The sequence below is a fragment of the Balaenoptera acutorostrata genome, chromosome 15, assembly GCF_949987535.1.
Source record: "Balaenoptera acutorostrata chromosome 15, mBalAcu1.1, whole genome shotgun sequence".
Taxonomy (NCBI): Eukaryota; Metazoa; Chordata; class Mammalia; order Artiodactyla; family Balaenopteridae; genus Balaenoptera; species Balaenoptera acutorostrata.
The window spans coordinates 84,703,880-84,727,068 of NC_080078.1; the positions used below are offsets into that span (position 1 = coordinate 84,703,880).

At 56.7% G+C, this 23,189-nt stretch overlaps 1 protein-coding gene across 1 annotated transcript in view; it reads right to left on the reverse strand.

Annotated features, from left to right (window-relative positions):
• Positions 1-2,250: 2,250 nt before the first annotated feature.
• Positions 2,251-23,189, reverse strand: part of PMEPA1 (prostate transmembrane protein, androgen induced 1) — a 58,317-nt gene continuing 37,378 nt past the window's right edge. Inside the window, exons 2-4 of the mRNA XM_057530101.1 lie at positions 11,501-11,655; positions 6,929-6,982; positions 2,251-6,464 (exon numbers count right to left, since the gene is read on the reverse strand). Coding sequence (XP_057386084.1) covers positions 5,916-6,464; positions 6,929-6,982; positions 11,501-11,655 — 758 coding nt within the window. The 3' untranslated portion in view covers positions 2,251-5,915. The remainder of the gene's footprint in view (positions 6,465-6,928; positions 6,983-11,500; positions 11,656-23,189) is intronic.

Below are 23,189 nucleotides of genomic sequence, written 5' to 3' on the forward strand. Positions count from 1 at the left end.
TCCATGGGTCATAGGAGAGTAGAGAAGGCACTGGCTCTGGGTGATGGGGATGGTGGGTGATGGGGGAGACCAGCTGGCCTGTTGATTTTTAGGTAACTGCTGAGGCCCCGGGCTCACAAAGAGCTACCTAAGGCTGCCCCCCCACCCCACTCCATCTCAACGTCAGACCTGCGGGAGGCCAGGGAGGGGCTCTTCCCATCACCTGCAGCACACACCAGCCTGGAGGCTGCGGAGGGAGGACGGGGTCTTTCCTGTCATCCTGTGTCCCTGGCACGGGCGTACAGAGGATGTGAAATACCTGCTTATCAGATCGGCTCTAAAGGAAACTTACGCCCTTCTCTTGGTCACATGATTATCTTCCTGGTGTTCCTAACCGTGCTGGGCTTCTCCGTGCCCCCACTCCCACCCTGCCAGGGGCTCAGCCTCCCCTCCAGGGCATGGCTTTGCCAGGCTGCGCAGGTGCCCTGCCAAGTGCCCTCGCGGCCTCTGCTTACGCAAGCACCTGGTTCGGTCTCTGCTGTCCTTGTCTTCCTTCCTCACATCCTTGAGCTCCAAATCCAGCCTTCACAAACCTCTCCTAGCTCCTGACAGCACACTCTCCTTGCCCTCACCATACTGGGCTGTGGTCCCAGGCTGCGAGTCTGTCTCTAGAACCAGAAGGTGAGTTCTTTGAGGTCAGGGTTGGGTCTGATGTGTCAGAATCCCCCAGCAGGGCTCAGAAAACGTGGGGGGAGTGAGTGCAAAGCGAGGCCTCCCGAAAGGAGCTGCCACCTTCACTCAGAACTTAGCGCTGTGCTTGGAACCTAGTAGATGCTCAATAAGTATCAGCTGTAGCGATTTCAGTCGTTATTCTGGACCCATATGGCAATATCTTCTTGAGCTAAACTCAAAGTGGGGCAGGGGTGTCATCTTTTTGGTTAGAACCCGCAACTCCCCTCTCCAGCGGGGAAAAGCTCTGTTCCGACCGACCCCACCACCTGGGGAGGTGGTGTTGTCTGTGTGCTCAGCCCAGGACCTGCAAACTCATCCAGAATCTTCGAGGGACGTCCAATTATATGGAAACTGTCCCAGGGAGCCTGTTATTAATAAGAGTGGCTAATATTTGTGTCTGCCAGGCACCCTTTGGCATTATTGAATCAGACACCACCTCACAGGTACTGCTGTCAACCCATTCTACAGACCAGGTGACTGAGGGTCAGCAAGGGGAGTGACCGCCAGTAAGAGGCACTCGGGTTCTGGAGCCAGGCCAGGGCAGAGCACCACGGTCCCTACTCTCACCAGCCAAGAGCAATGAGCTCTTTTGGTGTCTCCCCAATTCTCTGTAATCTCTTCACCAGAGAGGGGAACAGGTAAGGCAGACGTGTGTCGGGTTCTGCCCCAATCACAGGGCTCTATGGCCCAGAAGCTTACAAGACCCGGGGAATGAGGCCAAACAGTGTTCATCCCTGGGAATCAGCTCTGTTTTGGCTGATCTGAAAAAAAAAAAAAAAAAAAATCCTTGACCAGACATGAAAAATGGTTCAATTTAGAGAAATAAACAAGAATTTCTGTAGTGGGCACTGTGAGTGTCCCACCCAGACCCTCGGGATCCCGTTCCCTGCTTCCATGTGGGTCGCTGCTAAGGGGTGGCATCTGGGGATGTTTTCAGAGGGCCACCCTGGGGTCTGGGGGACCCCTCTCTGCCCCACTCTCAGGCAGGAAGAGCCAGGAGCATATGAGAGCCTGCCTCTCCCGGGTGCAATCTGCATCCCAGAGCTTCCCACAGACTCCCTGCGGATCAGCCTGAGGCTGGGACTTGGCCTAAAACAGTCCCCCTCGCACTTCTCCCTCTGTCCTTTTCCCAGCTCCCTTCACTGTCTCCCCTGGGAGCAGAACTTTGATACATCCCTTCACACAAGTTCACGTCTCTGGAAGAGCCCCATTTAAGACAGTTTCTTTCTTGCAGCCCTTACCAGAGCTTTCATCATGCCACGGTGGATGATATCCCAAGAGGCGGGAAAAGTGCGCAGTGTTTTGCAAACTCTTTTACCCCAATGTCACCCAATGCACCCCCTGCCTGTGCAAGTGTTTTCACTGGGCTCCCTGCATGCTGCCTGAATTAAAACAGAGAGGCTGATGGAATTGCTCAAGGCCACACAGCAGCTCCGAGGGATTGCTTCCTTCCCACTAAAGGCATCCAAGGGTTGGTGCTGAGGGCGGTGCGGTGGTAGGGGGGAAAGCAATGCAGCCCAAGAAAGGGAAAGAGCCTCGTTCCAAAGAATTGTAAAATTTATTGTATAAGTATTGCAGCTTTTCAGAATGTCGTCATTGCCACTAATGATTATTGATACACAACAAGCGATTTCATCAGGCCTGTGGATTGGCATCCAAATACAGAGTCTTACGCAGCAGCAACGCGGGCGCCGCACCCAGCGTGCCACGGAGAGTTTACATACGTGTAACTTGAACAAAACTTGGGAAACAGGGCTGCGAAAGAGAGCGGTTCCAACGCCAAGGGAGCAACGTGAAAGCGTCACCATCAGCACAACCACCATGGAAACAGGCAGGCAAACGAGAACGCAGCAGGTCCTCCTGAGCTCTATAGTACAGCGGAATTTGAAGCGCAGTTTCCGGAAAACCAAACAAAACGAAACATTTTCTCTCCTTTGTCATCAGGATGTTTTATGGATCTGGAAGCTTGGTGTTGCACGTAGAAAGGAAAATTCTCTGAAAAGTACAATTCACAGAGCAGACAGCCAAGGACTGGGGATGGTTCGGTCCTCGCCCTGGCCCGGGGTTTGCTAGCCGTGGGGAGGTGTCGCTCTCAGCTCCTGGCAAAAACACGGGGACGTGGACGGCTCTTAGGGCACTTTGCTAAGTCCGTCCGTGTAGACCTGGGCTTGGCGGGGGAAAGAGTTTTCCTCCGGAGGAAATGTGATGATTGACAAGCAGGGAAACAATGAGGCTTAGAGAAAGCCAAGCTCTGCCACCTTCTCTGAGCCCAGCCTGGTCCCCCTGCAACCAGCCACTGCCAAGGGCTGCCCCCCCACCAACTTTCTACTGAAAAAAGGGGGCCTCCCAAGGGATGCTCAAAGGCTTTTTGAAGGTAAGGACACGACAGCCAACACCTAGAGGAAGGAGTGTACCCTCAGGGCTCTGGGTCCAGCAGAGAAACCAAGAGCTTTGCAGAAACACACCCCATGGCTTTCTTGGGAGGTGCCCTGGCCTTGACAAGCTGCTCCACCATGAACTTCTGCAACTGTCATCCGCTAGGCACGGAGCCCAGGGACAATGCGGCGGCCTTAAGGCCAGGACTGCCATCCTGGGGCGTAACAGGGGCATGGGGAGGGTGACCTCAAGCCAGCTGAGGTCAGTAACCCCCTCCCCTGCTTCCTTCTTCTACCTCGCTGCTCATACGGCAATGGCAGACCGCACCACCCAGCAGCGAGAGTCAAGGTTTGGTTCGAGGACCTCGGGAACACTTCGGCCTGGCTTTCGTCTGCTGCTACGCTACTCACACAAACAAGGTCCACGTCTAGGTTTTTGACCCGGGTGGGAGTTAAACGAGTACTGACAAGAGGCTGGAGGGGCCGGGGGGGGGGGGGGTGGCCTGACCCAAGGGAGGCACAGCCAGGGTGGAAGGCGGGAGGGCGGGACACGGCACGAGGCCATGGGGATGTTTTTAAAGAAGCAGCAACCCTCTGTCCACCACGAGCGGGAAGGCCGGGCCCCGGTGAGCAGGGCGCCGTCCAGGAACGCCGCTGCCGGGGGACACAAGGGGTCAACCGCTTTCTCAGTAAGGCACTAGGGAGACGCTTCACATAAAGGAACGATACGTTTTTGTTTTTTTAAAAAAAACTTTATCTATAAATGTGTCCCTGTACCTTTCAGGACAAACTCTACGGATGTCTCTGCACGAAATGACCTTTTCAAAGAATCTTTGAGAGAGAAGCAAAGGTTAGGCAAAGGTTAGGCTGAAGACCCCACGGAGAGGCAGGTTTTATTGTCAAGGTACCAGAACTTTCTGCCAGGCTGGTGAGCGGGCAATCAGACACCTCGGTCATCTATTGGTCACCATGGTCTTAAAAGGTACGTATAGAAATAGAGTTCAAATGGTCAGAACTTCAAAACTGTTCTCAAGTTTTTGTTTTTCAAGTAATAAAAAAGTTGTTTAAAATCAATACTTATTGCCTCTTAGACCTTTCTCTTATGTTAACCGGCTAGTTGGCACTCTGCCGAAGATGAAAAGACACCTCCGTGGGATGCAGGGAGCAGGGGGCAGGGTGGCCTGCTCTCCTGCTAAGGGCGTCACCCCATGGAGTATTAGCCCACCCTTGGTGGGAGGGAGGACCCCACTCCACTCTCTCCCCGCCTTCTCTACCCGCACACGCGCACGCCACCAGCAAGGGGGTCCCGCCGACATCTACTCCGTAAAACCCTGGTAAACAAAAGAGTTGTGTCTGATGAAGACGCTTATGAAAACACAGATACATAAACACATCAAAAACAATGGTTTCCACGGGGAAGGGAATGAAATGCGAAAGAGAGGAGAAGGGAAAGAATTCTGCTTCTACATCCTAAAGCTCGAGTTTGCGTTGGTTTGACTGTCTTTCTCGTTTTAACCCTTTTGCAGTGTCCTGGGAGAAACCTGGGCATGTCACTTTTTCATCTCTGGTCTTCTGGTTATGGGCCTGTTACGTGAGAATCAATACATAAAGACAGGGATGAGGTCACATTGCTAGTCCTTTGGGCCTTTCCTATGCGCCAGTGGGCTGCACCCACCTCAGCCGGTAGAGTCTGGAGCCAGCTGAATCGCCAAAGCATCCTGCACGCACGAGCCACCTAACCGCCTCTGGCGTGGCCCTGGCAAGGCAGGCAGGGGGCAGGGAGCACCTTAGCGAGCCCCTTCCTACAGGGACCTTCGTGGTTCAGAAAAGAGGAGAAAAAACTAAGATTCCTTCAGTAACAGTTTATCTTCATTTTGGGAAGAGCAAAGCCCACCTCCTGGAACTTGGGGCCTCGAGTAACTTTCCTATTTTCTTTGCGATCCAAAGGCTGTCCTGGCCCAGAGGGGAAAAAAATGCGTCTCCTTCGGGAGGGAATGTATAACGAGGTAATAACCTATCACTAGACAGAAGCTTCCACTCTGCAGGAAATCAGCCCCTCTGGGAGCCTCTCTCCAGACTCAGCGTGGATCCCACCCTCTGCCTGACGTCCACCGTGAAATTCCAACATTTCTCCCTTAAAAGTCTCGACAGACGTTGATAGAAGTTTCCATCAAACAAGCACTGACATATTTATATTAAAAAATAGTGCAAAAGCTCAACATTTATATAAATAACTCTAAACCCCTGCTTTGTAGTTTTTTTTCTTTACAAGGTAATACACACTTTCTGAGTTGGCACTCAAAAATGACCATTTTTTTTTTCTCTTCTAGTTCAGAAAACAACTTTTTTTTTTTGTAATAGGCCTCTTCTAATACAAAAATACTCCTGCCCTCGCACATACAGTTTCTCTTATTTTATATATATTTATATTTATATAATATTGCAGATCTTTAAACAAAGGTTTTGTGCAAATATGTCTTTAAAGTTAAGTGAAATCATCATAAACAAACAAAAGAAAGTAAGCATTCACGCACGCAGCTCAACTAGAAACAGAAAAGACTAGTGTAGAATTTTTTTTTTCCTCTTTTGCCTTCAAGACACAGCTCAACAAAGAAACATGGTTTTTTTTTTTTTGCAAGCTTTCTTAGCTTGTGCATTCAGACCAGACAGAACATGTAAATATTTATACACGGAGAGGTGGGGAGAATATGCTCATGCGGTGCAGTCTCCTGTGTGTCGCCCCGTCCTCCTCTCTCTTTTCTTTCAAGAAGTGCGGAGTGTTTTGCTGTTTTACCTACTGCGGCCCCGGCCCTGGCCCCCCCGGGACTCCTAGAGGGGGTGTCCCTTCTGTTTATCCTTCTCTTTGCTCCAGGCCGCTGTGCTCTCCAGGGGGGCGATGTGTGCGGGGTGCAGCCGGGTCCCCTCCAGCAAGGAGGCCGGCCCGCTGCTCTGCTGGTGCTGGAAGGTGGAGGCCCCGGGGTAGTGGCCGATGACCTCGCTGTAGGTGGGGGGCGGCCCCTCCATGCGCCCGCCGCCCCCGTAGCACGTGGCGCTGATGCCCGAGTTACTGCTGGGAGGGCAGGGGCCGCCCAGCGCGGCGCTGCCCATCAGGTCGCTGTGGAAGATGGTTCTGTTTGGGGGCGCGCGCACCGACTCCCGGTTCAGTTCCAGCTGCTGCTCGGGGTCCCGCAGCTGGAGGGTGCAGGGGCCCTGGTAGGGCGGGGGCTCCTCCCCGTCCGACAGCGAGATGGTGGGCGGCAGGTCGATCTCGTGCTGCAGGTACGGGTAGGTGGGCTGGAAGCGGTGGAAGCGGTCCCGCTGGGCGAAGGCGGGCACGGCCAGGCGGTCAGTGGGCCGGGGCGGGGCGTAGACCTGCGGCTGGAGAGGAAGAGCAGAGTGAGGGTCCCCCAGCAGCAGGGCCCCTGTGACTCCGCTCTCTGGGGAAAGGGGGAGATGGCCGCCGGGTGGCGGGGGGAAGGAGCCAAGCCCCGGGTCCAGCCCCCTGATGACTGGCGAGCCCTGGCCTGTGAGTATCGTCACACAGTTGGAAGAGGGCAGCCTTTGTCCTTCGGTGTCACAGATACTGAGGGCTGCTCCCTGGGGGTGGGGAGCGTATGATGTCCCAGTAGGGACGATCCCAGCAACCAAGGGGGATTCTTCAGAGAAGGGCAGGTGTGGGCCTCCTGTAGCCACTCTACTAGTAGGGGAGGTGCCTCCGGTCCGGATTAGGGGAGCTACTGGGCAGGGGGCCTTCGGCGTCCACTACGGCAGCCTTGGGGGGGGGCTGGTGGGCGGGGGTGGGAGGAGGGTAGTGGTGGAGGGGAGGCGGCGCTGGGTCTCACCTCCGGGATTCCACTGCCTGACACCGTGCTCTCCGAGGGCCAGAGGCATCCTTCCTGTATGGGGAGGAAGAGGACAGGGTCAGCGGGACGGGCAGAGATGGCAGAGCAAAGGGGCGGCCTGGCGTGGACTCTGAGAGCCTCCACTCGGGGTGGGATGCTGCACCCATCCCCCTCTCCAGCCCCACTGCAGTGACCCCAGCCCGGGCCTGGATGTTTCTCTCGGACATGACACAATCGCCTTGTCACTGATCTCCCGGCTCCCAAGGCTGCCCCCCGAAAATGCATCCTCCGAACTCACACTTTCCAAAACATACATCTGATTCGTGGGTCCCTCCTTCTCAAAACCCTCCAGCAGCTTCCGTGGGCCTTAGAACACATCCAAATGAACTGGTGAACCGGCTCCTAAGAAAGCCTAGGTACTTGCTGTGCGACCTCGGGCAAGTTACTGCATCTGAAAACGTGCATAACTGCAGTATCTGTCGAAGAACTGAAGGAGGCGAACATGCAAAGCCCCTGGGGTGCACGCGACCCTCAGTGAGCCTATGACAGTGCTGGGTGCCACCACCACTCTCCCTCCTGTCGCGCTGACCCGCTATTTAGTGCATGGAAGTGCTAAGTGTGCACCACAGGGCCTTTGCACTGGCTGCCCCACTGCACAGCTGGCTCCTTCTCGCTTTTCAATTCCAGTGCCCACTGCAGGCTTTCTCTAGCACCATTATCTAAAGGGCCTTCTCCCATTAAACTTCCCGTCATCTGCTTATTTCCTTCAAAGCATCTGTCATATCTGTAATCACCTTGTCCATGTATTTATTTAGCACTTACTATAGTCTGTCTTGCCCCTTGTTATTGTGAGCCCAGTTTATAGATGAAGAAATACAGGAGAGTTAATCATGCAATCATGCAGCACCACTTCTGTTCCGGTGATACGCATGGATAGGCCCGGGCCTATGGGGAGGGATGCCTTCCTTCCTTTAATTTTATAGTTTTATTGAGATGTAACTGACATATAATCAACTGCACGTATTCAAAGCATACAATTTGGTTAAGTTCTGGCATAGGTATATACCAGGAGCCCATCACCACAATCAAGATAATGAACATATCTATCACCCCCAAGTTTTTTGGGGGACATGTTTTCTTGAGGGTTCCCTTGTAAGACGATTCTCACCTGCAATCTGGGGAGGAATTGCCTGGAGGGCTGCAATTTCCTATATGGCCACTAGGGGAGCTCTGTGTCTCTCAAAACTGTTCCATCAGGAAAGCACTTACCCCACAAAGACTCACTGGGGTCCAGTTTATTCCAGGCGTGGGGATACAGAGGGCAGACATACACTATTACTGTTAATATGGTCATCAAGGGCCATTCTGTTCCTGATATTAGGAACGCCTTGGTGCCAGGCACTGTGCTACGCTCTTTAGAGCACTAACTCAACTCCCGACAAAACCTGCAAGGCTGAGGTCAGGTGGCTAAGCCAAGCTGGTCCAGCTGGTAGGGGGCGGTGCTGGGATCCAAACCTCGCCCACTGCCTCCAGAATCATTCGGGCTCAAGCCGACCCCAGCAGGTGCTCAGGTCCAAATGAGCACCAGGATGCAGATGGGGGGACATCTACCTGCTCCCCATTCAAGTCGGGAGTCCTGGGGAGGGGTGCAAGCAGCCAAGGTCAGCTTGCATAAATGTGACCCAGACGGGCCCCTGCCTAAAACCCCCCTAGGAGGCCCTCTGTTCGAGGTCCCCACAACGTCTTCCCACCACTGCCCACCCCCCCAGCCCTCCATCAAGCCCTAGCCCAGGGAGTCTCCACCCACAGTGCTTAGGAAAATACCAGTCACTGCTTGGGAGGCCCCACCGTAGACCCCAGAATCACTGCCATCCTTGTCACCTGACTACCCCCAACTTGTGCACCTGGAGGTCACCTCCTCCTCCAGGGAGGCCTCCAGGAACCTCCCATCTGCCAGATGCCCCTCCCCAGGCTCCCACAGCACCTCAGCTCCTGGATCAGCCTGGCCCTGCTGAGAGGAACCCGGAGTCCAGCTGGCTGCACTGCACCTGCCCACAGGCCGTGTCTTAGCTCACCTTGTTCTCTAATTCAGTGAATGGCCCTGACGCCTTTCCAGGTGCCAGTGCCCACAGGGCTGTTCCTGGCAGCTCCTTCTCTCACCCCCGCTCCACTCCCCGACACCTCCTTCTCTTTCTAAAAGCTTCCTTGGAGAGTTCGTCCAGCTGCCCATGGCTTCCCCATCTAGACCAGGGGTCCGCAAACTGGCTCCATGAAGGGCCAGACGGTCTGTCACACCACCAAGAAGCTGCTGCAGGGCAACTGCAGCCACAGAAGAGACCATGGGAATGAGCCCAGAAAACCTGATTCACAGAGTGGGCACCCGGCCCTGGTCTATCTAGACCTGGATGACTCCCGACCTGCCTTCAGCTGCAGACGCCGAGCCACAGTCTGTACCCCTGCAGTATTTTCTAGCTTCTCTGGGAGCAGCATCAGGCGGGCAAGTGAGGTCCCAGGGCCACAGGGCTTTACCTGCACCTGAGCCCCACCTTCTGACAGATGAGGAAATGAACTCCCAGAGGTTCACCCTGAAAAGCGGCCACGGCAGGACAGCCATGGCCAGGGATGGGCCCAGCCCCAAGCACACGGCGGCTGCGTTTGGGTCTCTCTGGGAGGTCATGGGCCCCCTAGACTCCTCAGACGCGCCCTGTCTGGCAGGGGCCCCAGGGGAGTCGCCACACGTACTTCAGGTCTAACAAGCCTCCATGTTTACCCAGCTGGGCATCCCCGGGGGCCCTTGCAGGTGGCTGGTAGAAGTCGGCCGGGGGCGGGGGCGGGGACAGGGGGGACTTTCTTTTAACCTCAGATGTTCAGGAACCAGAGCCCGAATCCTGACCTCCATCTGGGCACGAAGTCCCAATGCTGCCCACAGGGCTGTCCCCCCTACGGTGGCAAGGGTCCTTCATGCCGGAACCTCTGCCATCTCCCCAGCTCCCTCGGCTAACTTCACCCTCCCTGTGACCATGCAGGGTAGGAAGGAGAAAGGCTCGCTCCACCCATTTTACAGACACACACACTGAGGCTCAGAGGGGGTAGGATGCCCCACCCTGGAGCACGGCTACCAGGCTGATGTCTTCTTATTTGTCCAAAGCTTGCCCCAGCATCCGAGGTGGGACAAAACGGGTCATGGGCTCTTCAAGCTGTCGCTTAGAAGCTGTGTGGCCCTAGGCAAATGTTCCCACCTCTCTGAGTCCCAGTTTCTCCTCTGTAAAATGTGGGAGGGATTACTGAGCGCGGACGTGGCAGTGCAGCTGGTGGCACCGTCACTCAGGCAACAGCGACAGCAAATAAACACGCAGGTAAGCCCTGCAGGAAGCTGCCAAGTGCCCTCCGGACACACCAGGCCTCGGGTTTGGGGCACCCAGTGTTCCCGTCAGAGGGACCAGAGCGGGTGCTCCTTGCCCTGGCAAGCTGGTGCCCTACTGAGGCCTGACGCAAGCTGAGATGCCCCAATTTGCTAGCGACAGGCCTGCCAGCCTGACTCGGCTCAGTCCCACAGACTCTGGGCACCAGCACCGGCCCCAGGCGTCCCCCAGAGCCGGGAGGCCATGCCCGCTGCCGCTTCCCCCCAGCGCCCGGTGAACACGGGCTCAGAGATGTGCTCCCTGCACAGCCCCGGGGCCGCCCCCAGGCCCCCTTCTCCCTGTGATCTGCAGCCCGTCCCTCAGACAGCTACTCCTGTCCAGGTTGTTAAATTACACCTCACAGGCGTGGAGATGGGAACTGTTTAGTGACGGACTCTGCACCGCCCCCTGGCCCATCTGCTGAGGAACACGGAGCGGCGGGCAGGGGTGGCACCGAAGGTGCAGGTGAATGAGGGGAGCGTGGGTGCTCAGATCCAGGGGAGGGCGAGTTCCCAAACCGCTGGGAGCTGCTCCATCGGCCCCAGTTTGTGGAGTTCTGTGGGGATATTCCTGGGTTTCCAGAATGCCCAACAGGGCACAAAATTCTAGTAACATATCAAACTGCAGTTTTGTAGGGACAGCAAGGACCGTGCCGCCTTTGTCCTTCTCACCCTTCCTGCAGTCACCCCCTCTGCACCCCACCCTTGTTTCTCCCTTCAGAGCTCGGCCTCAGGGGCTCACCTCGACTGTCCCGGGTAAAGCAGCCACTCTGGGACTCCCGGTGATTCCTTTCAGCTTCCGTCAGAGCACCCGGTGCTCCTGTCTGTCTACATCCAGCCCATCAGGCAGCAACCCCCTGTGACTTGCTCGAAGCTATCTCCCCCCAATGCCTGGCAGGGTTCTAGACACACAGAGGGTGCCCAGTAGATGTCTGTCCAGTGGATGGATGGATGGATGGGTCTGGGGACCGAAGCCCCACGGCATGGACTGGTCCACGGGCTCCCTTCCATCTGGGTCACTGCCTATACCTAGAAGCCCTGCCCCTCACACCCTCCCACCCCAGACTGTCTCCCTGCTGTCAGTTCCTGTGAGCACCCGACGCTGACACCGTGGGCACTTGATCCGGGGCGTCCACAGGCCCCCCGGAAGCTCAGGGAGGGCGGGCACTCACCGAGGACAGGGCGTCTTCCCTCCTCCTGCCCTGGCTGTGCCGGCCAATGAAGGAGCGAGCGGACAGTTTGTAATGGCTCAGCAAACATGTGATCACCACCACCATCACCATAACCACCACCACGATGATGGTGATCTCAACGAACTCCAGCTCCGCTGCAAGACCAAGGGGACACGTGAGACCTCGGGGACCCCGGTGCAGGCGGAGGCTCAGGGCATCCGAGCGTCCACACATCCCAACACACATGCACACCTAATACACAAAAAGCCCAGCACCCCTACACACACCCCCACACACACCAACACAAACGAACACAGATCACACACCCATGTCCAGACACATCCGTCACACGCACGAGACGCACGAAGACACACCACCCTCCACGGGACAGAGTGTGTGCGGGCCACCGCCGGGAAGAGGCCTCAGAAAAACCACATTCCGGGCGGCTGCGAACACTGCAACTCTCATTTCTTTTTTTCGGGTTTGTTTTGTTTCTCCCCCAGAAGGCGGAAAAACCCTCAAGTGCTGGAAAAGGAAGGAGGTTATTTTGATCCTGCCGGAGTCGGGGCGGTTTCTGCTGACTCGAGCGGGTCCGTGTCGGGTGGCGCGGCAGCTGGCCGTGCCCGGTGCCAGCAGAGTCCCCAGCAGCGGCGGGCGAGACGCCGGGGACCTGGGCAGGGACAGGGCGGCAGAGGGGGCGCAGCCGGCCTCCCCCAGCCTGAGGCCGCCCACGGACCATCCCAGAGGGCAGGCAGGAAGGCCCCCCTCCCCCGCTAACAAGCAATTAGCGGAGGGCTCCCCAGGGGCACAGGTTCAAGCTCAGGGCCACTGACTCAGCTTTTCCTCCCCCCCAGAGAGTCACAAGGAAGCTGGGGGAGCGGGGACGGGCCGCAGGTGGGGCCTGGAAAGCGGGCGGAGCGCGGCAGGCCGAGTCGCTCGTGGGCCGCTCAAGCGGGGCCCCGCCAAACCCGGCGAGGGCAAGCCCTCCTGCCGCCAGCCTCGGCGTCCCGCGGGAGATCGATGCGTCCCGGTGGCCGTCCCTGCTGGTACAGCCGCGGAAGCTCCTCCACACGCAGCCCGCCCGCACGTCCTCTCCGAAGCCCCAGCCACCTCTTCTTCCCCACCCCGGGCTCTGCAGGACGCCCACCTTCCTCCACCACGTCAAGCCTTTGCCCAACTGTGCCAATGTCTGCCTGGGGCCGTCAGTGAGTCGTGTTAGTCTAACCCCCAGGGGACACGTGGCAATGTCTGGGGACACTAGTGGCTTGTCACAACTGGGGGCGCTCCTGGAACCTAGAGGGCGGGGCCAGGGTGCTGCTTAATATCCTACAGGGCACAGGGCACCCCGCCACAAAGAGTGTGCCGAGGCTGAGGACCTCTGTTCAGGGCTGAGCGTACACACGGGTACTTTTTATCATCCCGTCTCGCAGGTGAGGAGACCCAGGTTCAGGCCTAGTGACCGACTCGTGTAGCCCAAGGGCCCAGCGCTGGTGGCCCCACCCCCCCCCGCTTGACCACCCACTGAACGTCCGCCTCTGCACCCGGGAATTCGATCTGGAGCCTGGGCCCTGGCTCTGGCCTGTGCAGAGTTGCACCCCTCCCTCGCCTTGGGGGGCCCAGGAAGGAGGAGGAAGTAGCCAGGGACTTTTTGGTGAGAACTTCCCGAGCCCCAGAAGGCCGTGCCCCGCCTAGCGGAGAATCGGACAAGCCTCAAACCCTCGGAGAGGCTCCTTCGCTTTCCCGCCAGGAGGACGGCAGGGCCTGGGTTGGGCAAAGCCCAGGTCTCTGGCCTCAGCCCCAATCACCGCGGCCACACCTCTCGCCTCCCCAGACGGGCTGGTCCAGGGCCTGTCGGCTAGGGCCCAGGATAAAGCTGCCCATTCAGGAGACACAGAGGCTGGCTTTGTGCAACACCCACGGCCCCCCTCGGAGAGGCCTGCGCCCGCTCCCCCCAGGCCGTGCACTCTTCACCCCGCCGGGGACCTGGGGGTGGGCACCTCTCTGCCCCTCCCCCCCCACCATCTCCAGGCGCCCTGCCCGCCCGGGCCTGCAGGAAAGGAGGTGTGCGCTGCCTCCGTCTCTGTCCCCGGCCCCGGCGGCCTGCGGGGCCCTGGCCAGGCCTCTGCCCTCCTCCCGGTGTTGCCCAGCGGCTGAGGCAGCAGGCCTGGTAGGGCCCGAAAGAGAGCAGTGGATGAGGCCCCAGCAGCCTGAGCGGGTGTGAACAAACCTCACAGCTCTCCCGACCCCAAAAGGGCAGGAGGACCTGATTCCTGGGGGCCGGGGCCCAGAGTGAAGCATCACCCCCAGGAAGGAGCCAAGGGTGCCGAAAGCGCCAATGTGACCACCCTGGTCCCTGGGCCACAGCCCTGTGCACATCAACGTGGGAGAAGAGAGGGGAAAACGCTCAGAAAAAGAGAAACCACGAATCATTTCTAGGCTCTATTCTGGAAGCCAAAGGCCTGGGGTCTTGGCCAGAGGAGGAGGGAGACTCCTGCGGGTTCCCGAGACCCTTCGGCAGGTCCCCAAGGGGACCCCCAGGCTGGCCCTGGGACCCTGACTCGCTGAATCCATCCCAGTTTCCCTGTGTGGAAGGAGGAGGTGGTGCGAGGGTGACATGCCCAGCACGCGGGGAGCACTCCCTCAAGGCAAGCACGGTTCGTGGGGGGCTCTGCAGCACTCCAGCCGAGGCAAAACAAGGGCGGCCCGAACCCGTAAGCCTGAATACAGAGGGTCGAGCAGGACCGAGCTGGGTATTCCGGGCCGTGCAGAGACACGGGCTGGGCGGGGTGGGGCGCTGAGGGGTGCAGGAGAGGCCCCCCCGGCCGGCAGGTGATTCACCCCAACCCATGAGGCAGAGAACACCCTGGGCTGGGTGTTTTGACCTTGGCCACAGGGTGAGGGGGCTCTGGTTCCGACGACAGCACCACAGTGAACTTGCGCTTTCAGGGTGCTCCTTCCAGGAGACACTGCCTCGGGCGACAGGAACCCACCTTTCCGGGAAGTGCATCGGAAAGGACCTGCTGGGAACGGTGGCAAACTGGGGACCTGAGGGCACGTGCGTGCACAGTCCCCTGCCCCCACTCAAAGGAACGGAGCTGCAGGCAGCCACGTTCACTACACAGGCTGTGCTGTCCACTTGGCCCCAAGCTCCACCGGGGCCCCCATCCTGCTTGACATCATCTGCCTGGCCCCTGTGGGCAGCCTGGGTTTCAGCATTCGTGCCCAACTTCTCAGTCCTGCTCCCCCAGCAGGCATCACTAATCGAGCAGGAGCTCCTCCTCACCAGGTCCACAGGGCACTCCGGACAGGCACTGCTAGTTGAAAGCCCAGCGGGCCAAACAGGACAGCCCCCAGGCAGGCTGGCCCAGCGCGGCCACACCTCCCCATCTCCCCAGAACCTAGAAACTGCCTGGCCCTTAACGCCGGCAACACATTCAAGAGTTCTGAAAGCACCGAGCAGGCCAAAGCCTGCAGGACGGGTGGCTTTGGGAGTTCCAGCCAAGGGAGGAGCCCCCAAGATGCGGAGCCACACCGATCGTGCCGGACATGGGGCCAAGTGCCCAGCACAGTGGCGGAAGGCGTGGGTCCAACCACTGCTCCCCACTCAGCTCAAGTGTCCTGTGACCATGGGACTCACAGCAAAGCCTGGGCACAGACAAAGGGAGACTAGAGCGAGAGGAGATGGCGGGCTGGTCCACAGCCCAAGCTCCCCGTTGTCGTGGTGACCACTCACTGGGACAGCAGTCAGCATGCTAACATGTACGACGCACGCACGGCCCTGCTTCGAGCCCGCCTCCCCCAAGGCTGTGAGGTGCCAGCCATCACCACTGCCATTTTGCAGATGGGCAAACCGAGGCATAGGGAGAAATGGCTCTAGATCACAGGGCGGGGCCGGTCCCAAACCCAGAGCCTCCCTCAGGGAGCGAGAAGGGGAAACTCTGCTCAAGTCTCCCAGCCTTCCCAAAGTACCTGTTAAGTTTCCCCTTCCCACGCTGGGAATACCTCTGAGGATGCCCAGTCCTGTCTTCCCGCATCTGCCAGCTACTAGCTGTGTGACCCTGGGCGTATGCACCCCTGTGAGCTCCCGGGGGATGAAATAATAGACGTCAAGAGCTCAGGACGGGGCAGGAAACAGCACGTGATCCTGTCACAATTCCCAACATGCCTTTGGGGACAACAGGCACCCCTCACCCAGGCCGATGCCCTGGAAACGCTGAGCACGCCTCACGGGCCTCTGCCCCAGGGTCAGTCCAGAAAGGTCACCCAGGGTGGCGGCTGGACTTCTGGGCACTGGTCTCTGCTCCAAGGACCTGTGCCGAGGACAGGAGCCTTCGGGGAGGAAACATCACATTTCCCTCATTGTGTTCTGGGCGTCAAGTCCTCTCGCTGTTGGGGGGGTGGGGGAGACATCCTGCCATTTTTCTTCATAATCTCCCCCTTGGGGTGGGTGATGGATGCGGCAGGCTCTTGGGGGTGGCCAAGCCCATCTTCCACATGCAAAGTAAGGTCATTCTAATTTGCGTGTCTTCTTTCCTCGTGAATAATTTCAAATTAACAGGTTCGTCTGCCTCATTGGAGCGGCCTGACCCTCCTTTTGTCTTCTCCTCCAGAGACAGACGCAGTCACTTTGAGACGTGTGCACGGGCATCTCTGATCCTCTCCCAGCCCCTCTGACACTAGTGAGAGAGGCAGCGTCGCCGAGAGCCCCCTCAAGGCCAGGCACAGCCCGAATCCCTACGGGCATCATCTTATTGAACCCTCACCAGCATTCTGTGAAGTAGATACTAACATGACCCCCGCCGCCAACTTTACAGATGGGGAAACTGAGGCTGGGAGAGGGGAGGTGACTGGCCAAAGGCCACACAGCCCAAGAGAGCCCAGACCCCCCAAGCCCATACTTTTAGGGCCAGGTTAGGCTGATGCCCCACACCCAACGGTCCTGAGTGCCGTGGCCCCGGAATGTCAGGAACGGTGTGGGTTCAAGCCAGGCACTTGTGTGGGGTGGGGCTGGTCGCCAGGCTGCATCAGGACTGGCTGCAGCATCACTTGTCATGTGGTCCTCGAAGCCAGTATCGTGGCCAGCAGTCACCGCCTCCCCACCAGCATGGAGGAAAGTCGCAGGATGGGGAGAAGGACCTCGTGCCAGGCACTCAGGGCAGCTCTGGGCACCTCCCACGAAACTGCATAAAGATACTCACAGCTGCGTTCTCCTCTGCTGCTACCTGAGTGCCAAGCACCCGCCCAGAACAGGACCTTCCCTCTTAATTCCCACAAACCCCCGCGGGGCCTCATCGTCGGTCAGACCAGGAGTCAGAGAACAGTCCTGACTCCGAGGCTTCCTCCTCCGGCACCTGGGGGAGCCAGGACGCGCTCTCACAATGAGATTTTTGAAAATAAAATTAAACCGAATAAAAATTCAAGTCAGGCTTTGAAAGGAAGCCCACTGTATCAAAATAGTTCTCAAACTCTCAACCAGACTTGCGACGTAGGAAGAATATACAGGATCACACGTGTGACCCGGGGATACTATCACATTAAATATAACCCGGCAGGTGTCGATGCGATAGGCAGCCTGTGGTTTCCGCTGGCGACCACATCGCAGGTGCTGTGATGCCCTGTGGTTGGGGTGCCCACGTTCCTGTTCGGGCTGGTTAAAGTAAAGATGCAATTCTTTTGCATCCAAGCTCACGGTCCCCTGTTCTTGGTGATGGAATCACAACCTGAACCAAACGCAGGAGCCTTGGTTCAAACCCCTGTCCGGCCACTTCCCAGCTGTAAATGGGGCTGGTGTAGAATTCACCATGCGATGTATGGGCACGACTGTCACTGGGTTCTCAGTTCATAATCGGAGCGGCAGCCCGGTGCTGGAGCTCTTTTCTCCTTCCTTGGCTGGAGAGCTGGGCCAGAGTCCACCCAGCTCCTGCCAGCCCACGGGAGGTCTCCAGACCAGACGACTCTCCCCCCTCCCCCGCCGCCTGCCCCCATCGCGTCTGCTCCGGGCGGCGGGGCAGCCAGCGTGCTTCCTGGTTAACAAACAGCCCGTGCAGGCAGCCCTGTCTGGCCTCCCGGCCGTACACCGAGGAATTAGGAATTGGCACTGTCTGAAATTTATGAAAATCTAATCTCGTTAGGCCTGCCTGGATGCGACGGGCCGGGGCAGACCTCATTGTCATTCAGTGGGGCCCTAGCCTGCCTGGGGTTCCTGCCACTTCATTTGCTGCCCCTCCTCCACCACTGCATTTGAATAAGAACCCAGCTCCTTCCCCCGCTGGAATTTCAAATAAAATTGAACCAGACGTCAAAGGAATAACTTTCTGATCGCTCCTGGTGCTATTTCAAACACCCCTGACGCACATTTATTTCTTGGGTAAGACCATTTGTAAGTAAAAAATGGATCTTTCTCTTAAGGTTTGGGAGGTGGGCAGCAAATCTAGGCCAGTTTTCTCTTTTTTAAAGACAGACCGCACCGCTTACCCAGCACCTACTCTGTGCCAAGCGCACGGCTGGGCTCCGGGCACCTGATACCGGAACACGTAACCGTGAGATATTATCCACTGTTGTCTGGTGTTGGGGGTTAGGGGCAAACAAGTTCTAGGCTGGCTGGGGGCGGGGGGACCCGGCCTTGCACCAGGGGCCTGGGGCTTCCCGCATTGCTGCTCATGAAAGAATTTAGGGTACAGACTCAGAACACGAGGTCTGCCCCCAAGATTCCTGGGTTCGCATCCCAACTTTACCACTTAAACTGTGACCTTCGGTATATCACTAGTGTCCTCGTCTGGGGAAAAAAAAAAAAGGGGGATCACCCAGTCCCCACTTCACATGGCTGTGGTGAGAACTACATGAGTTAATTTAGAGCCACAGACTCAGGATGACAGCACCTCTGCAAGGAGACCACCTGGGAAGCCTCATTACGGGGAACCAAGAACTCCAGGCCCTGGGCCACACCTATCCCCTGCCCCTACGCAGACCTGAGCTGTGAAATCCACAGTAGCTGGAGAAGGTGCATCAAAGCGGGCCCCTCTGCCAGTGAGGTAGCTGATGGACGGTGCAAGCTGGGGGCATCTCCGCAGAGCAAAATAACAATCTCTCAGAACTTCCAAGAGAGAACCTTTGACCAGGCAAATCACTTCCTGGGTATTTATCTCCACGTGCATTTCTCCTGGGACTCTCTCCCTTTAGCTCTCTCTGCTCTAATAAGAGTTCTGTTCTGTGTTCTCTAAAAGGTCCCAACACAGCCCACCTCAGGGCCTTTGCATGTGCCCCTCCCTCTACCTGGAATGGTCTTTCCCCACATCCATGTGCTTGCTCCCTCCTTACCTTCTGGTCTCTGTTCCAATGTCACTTCCTCAGGAAGCATCCCTGAGCACCCTGTCTGAACCAGTGTCTGCCCCAGTCCCCAGGACCCCGTGTCCCGTGCCGGCTTCACTCTCCTCTGTAGCTCTAATCAGAGGCCACACGCGGCCTGTCTAACCGCTTATTTCCTGCCTCTCCCTCCTCGAATGCCAGTGTCCAGTGACTCTGTGAGCATTCTGTGTCCGCAGCACCTTTCCCAGAGCAGACGCACAATGAATGTGTGGAATAAAGGATCGCAGTGCTCTCAGGTAAACAGAGGAGGGTCAGGAAGGCCCGCTGCAGGTTTGCACGAAAAGGGAGAATCACTGGGAACCACTTAAACGTCCCTCCAAGGGGCCGACGCAACCAGGAAGGCACGGCCAGCAGATCTGTGGGCACTGACACGAAAAGATGCCCCATGAGAAAGAGGAGAAGCCACCAGATAGGACGAGCCCATCTTTGTTTAGAAAAGCACAAACGTGTGTATTTTAAAACAAAAGCGAATCTGGCGATAAATACATATGCCCGTGACTACATGCGTCTACACAGACCAGGGGACAGGTGTGGTTACCCTGGTGGGTGCCAAGAGGGGACGGCCCCTTCCTTGTAACACACACTCCTGCACACTCAGCATGTGAATTACATTCATAATAAAAGAGAAAAACAAAGATGTAAGAAGCATCTGTCAGTATCCAAACAGGCAGCTGCTCCCCGTAATGGGGCTTCCCAGGTGTCTCCTGGCAGAGGCTGACATCCTGGGTCTGGCAGCATGTCTGGGTCAAGCCTCTCAGCCTGGGATTGAGGGCAGTGGAGCCCAGGCATCGGGTAGCCTCTGACTGGCCCTGGGAGATTAGGTGCTGCACTGAGATTGCCCTTGGTGGGGCAGGGAAGGGCCTGCTGGCCCCTCCAGGTGGCCCCGGCTGAGGAGCCCAAGGTGATACCCAGGTGTCAGGTGGTCATCTAGTCCCCGGGCCTGGCCTCCCCTCGCCTGGAGAGGGCAGATGCGTGTGGATGGATGCACAGCTTGCCCTGTGAGACTGTGGCTCGCTGTCTCTCCCCAACACTGGCTGGACGGACGGCGTCTCCAGGGATGAAAGTGTGTGGTGCTGTAGAGCGAATGGGACGACAGGGGATGGTCCACGCTCACACCTGAGCCACCCCCTCTGCCCGACCACTTCCAGCCTTTCCTCGCCCGGCCGACACCTTCCCACACTTCCCTCTCCCCCCCGGATTGCACCCATGCACACGTGCATGCATGAACACGAACACACACACACACACACACGCATGCACTTCCCTGCTGGGCTTGCCCCCCACCGAGCTCCCAAGCACGTGGGCATCAGTCTCTCAACTCTTATACTCATCTACTCTAGTCTAGAGCATCACGGGATGGGAGCACCGGATGCGGCTCTACAGCCCCCCCACAGCTGCAGCCTAACAGAGAAGGTCCACTCTAGTCTGTCCCAGTGGCAGTGGAAGCATCCGGAAGCCCAGGGGACCCTACAGTCAAGGTTCATTAATTAGACAATAAATACAGGGCCAGGTTTAAAGGGTGTTGATGGTAAATCATTAGCCCCACATAACCTGCTTATGTGTGCGTCTCCTTTTAACTAGTAAGATACCTTGTCCTGGTTACAGGCGAGCTGCCTTCTTGTACCCGAGTGGCAGAAGCGTGCAGAGCCTCGCTCATTTCTGGGACTTCACCCCACACGTCCCGAAGTCACCTTTTGGGAGGTGGCCTGGGAAGGGGCTGCAGCTGGGCGATGGGCGAGCCCCGGGTCTCAAAGTACGTGTGGGAACGGGGTGGTGAAATCAACTCCAGGGAGAGCAGAAGACCTGTATAATCATTTTAGAACCTCATGATTAAATGCTCCTTCAATAAGGAAAGACAAAGCAGTGCCTTTTATCTTTCTTGCTATTATCCAAATGGAAAGAACTAATGGGACTTTCTTTTTTCTATTGTCACTGATATCGAGCGTCTTTAAACACCCACTGTCAGCAAAATAGCAATCACCGTTCTAGAGTTATTGGCAGGATGGAGTGAATTTGCGGTGAGAGAGCCGTTTCTGTCAATGGACGAGGAGGTGCAATGGAAAGTTATTTAAAATAAATGAAATGCGTTCCGTTAATTGAGGAGGGGAGGCATGGGTGAATGAGGTGGCAGTGTCAATGGCCATAATCACTTCGGAGGACACCATGGCAGTACCTACCAACATCTGAAATGCACACTACCTTTCCACCCAGCAATGTTAGCTTCCAGGATTGTATCCAACAGAAAAATTCGCAGAAGGACCTGAGAGCATATACGTATAAGGACACCTCTGCAGGGTTTTTGGTAAACGTGAACAACCAGAGACCATCCAAATCCCACTAGACAAATCCTGGTTGTCTATCTCATTATCAAATACAATGGGGCCACTGGAAAGATACATAAATCTATTGTGGGGTTTCCCAACCTTGATACTACTGACGTTTTGAGCTGGATAATTCTCTGTGGTGTGGTCTGTGCATTGTAGGATATTTAGCCACACCCCTGGCCTCTACCCATTAGATACCAGTAGCACCAAAACTGCCAAGTTGTGACAACCAAAAACGTCTGCACACATCGCCCAATGTCCCCTGGGGGGCAGAATCACCCCTGGCTGAGAACGGCTGATCTATAGGTCGGATGATGGCTGGTTGTTTGCAATTACTGCTGAGCAGAAATAATGAAACTGGAACAGTATATATAATATGGACCCATTTTTATAGCAAAAATGAGGATAAAAATCAAATTGTTCGTGAGGGCTACTTCTGAAAGAGGGAGTCTATCCTTTTTACTTTTTGTATGCCTATATTGCTTGTATCTTTATAACAAGCATTGACAACTTTAATTTAATCCATCTTAATTAACATACCAAAGAGACTCAGGCGCGTGTGTGCCTGTGTGTGTGTGTGTGTGTGTTTGTGTGTTTCAGCACGCGGTGACAATGCGACTCACGCTTGCCCTCACCACTCAGGAGTCACCGTGTGCTCCTTGGAAACCAGCAGATGTTTCTCTCAATTACCAATTTTCAAGAGCCTGGTGTTTCCCAACATGAGCTCCGAGGGGCTTGGAGGGCAGCGCCAGGAGAGGGGAAGTGAATGCAGCTCCGTTTCCAAGCCTCTCGGACAAAGAGCTCAGCTCTGAATCGGCCCACAATGCGGCCGGTATTGAGACGCTTCTCAATAGCTCCTCCATCAACCCGGCCGCGTGCTGGAGGCTTTGGGGTCGGCGAGACCCGCTCCATCAGGAGCGATCTCAGCGCTGGCCGCGGGTGCCCCTTCCTTTAGGACCATGAAGGGCCCAGCCATTCTGGGTCTCACCCAGGGCAGCAGCAGGAGATGCAATGATGGCCAAGGTCAGACGTCAGGAGAGGCTGGAGAAGCTATAAGAGCAGGACAGGATCCTCTGCGCCCTCGGGCTCCCAGGAACTGAATTTGATTCAGCAAACACCTGGAGCGGCATCAGCGGGAACCCTGGAGCTGGCCTGCCTAGATCCAAACCCCAGCTCTACCTATGGCCAAACACGTGACCTGAGGACGTTATTTCATCTTCTGCGCCTCAGTTTCCTCATCTGGAGAAGCGGGGCACCAGGAGCAGCCAGCTTAAGTCATGCAGATGAACGGGGTGGCTGAATCCGTATCAAGTGCCCGGAGCACGTTAAGTGGCCCATAAACAGCAGCTGCCATTCACGAGGGCTACTTGCTCGGCTCGGAGCCCCCGGCCTCCTACTTTCATTGCTAATTTGCCTCCTGATTGCTACACGATCCTCTCAGCCAACGGCATCCCTGCTGCCCTATGAGCAGAGTCTCCTCTTCCCTTCTGCCGGGCCTTTGCCCAGGGTGGTCCACCTTCCTGGGATGGCCCCTCTCCTCCTCCTCCTCCTCCTCCTGTTCTGGCTTCTGACCCCAGTTCCCACTGCCCCAGCCCCCGCGGTCACTTCCTTCTCTGGCTTTCTCTGGCAGTTTTAAGCTCTCCCATATCACTGGTGGTTAATTTTGTAAATACCAACCAGGATATCTGCTATGACTTCCAAGAAAATGTATGTGTCATGACTTAGCCTTCCCTTGGCCTGTGTCTTATTGCCACTGTCAGTCTGTCCACACCATCACGATGCTGTCTCCTTGTCCTGCAGCTTCCTCACAGCCAGCATAAGACTGGCAAGCAGGAGCCTTTCTGCCCAGTCTTTGGGGAGGGCGCACTCCTCTTCAACCCTCAAAGCCCACCTGTGGTTGTCCCAGAGCAACTTTTACATCCTATTATGGTGCCAAGCCCAGGCCATTGCCATGTGGGATTCCCAGCTCCAAGGAAGAGGGAATCCCCTTTTCTGGTCTC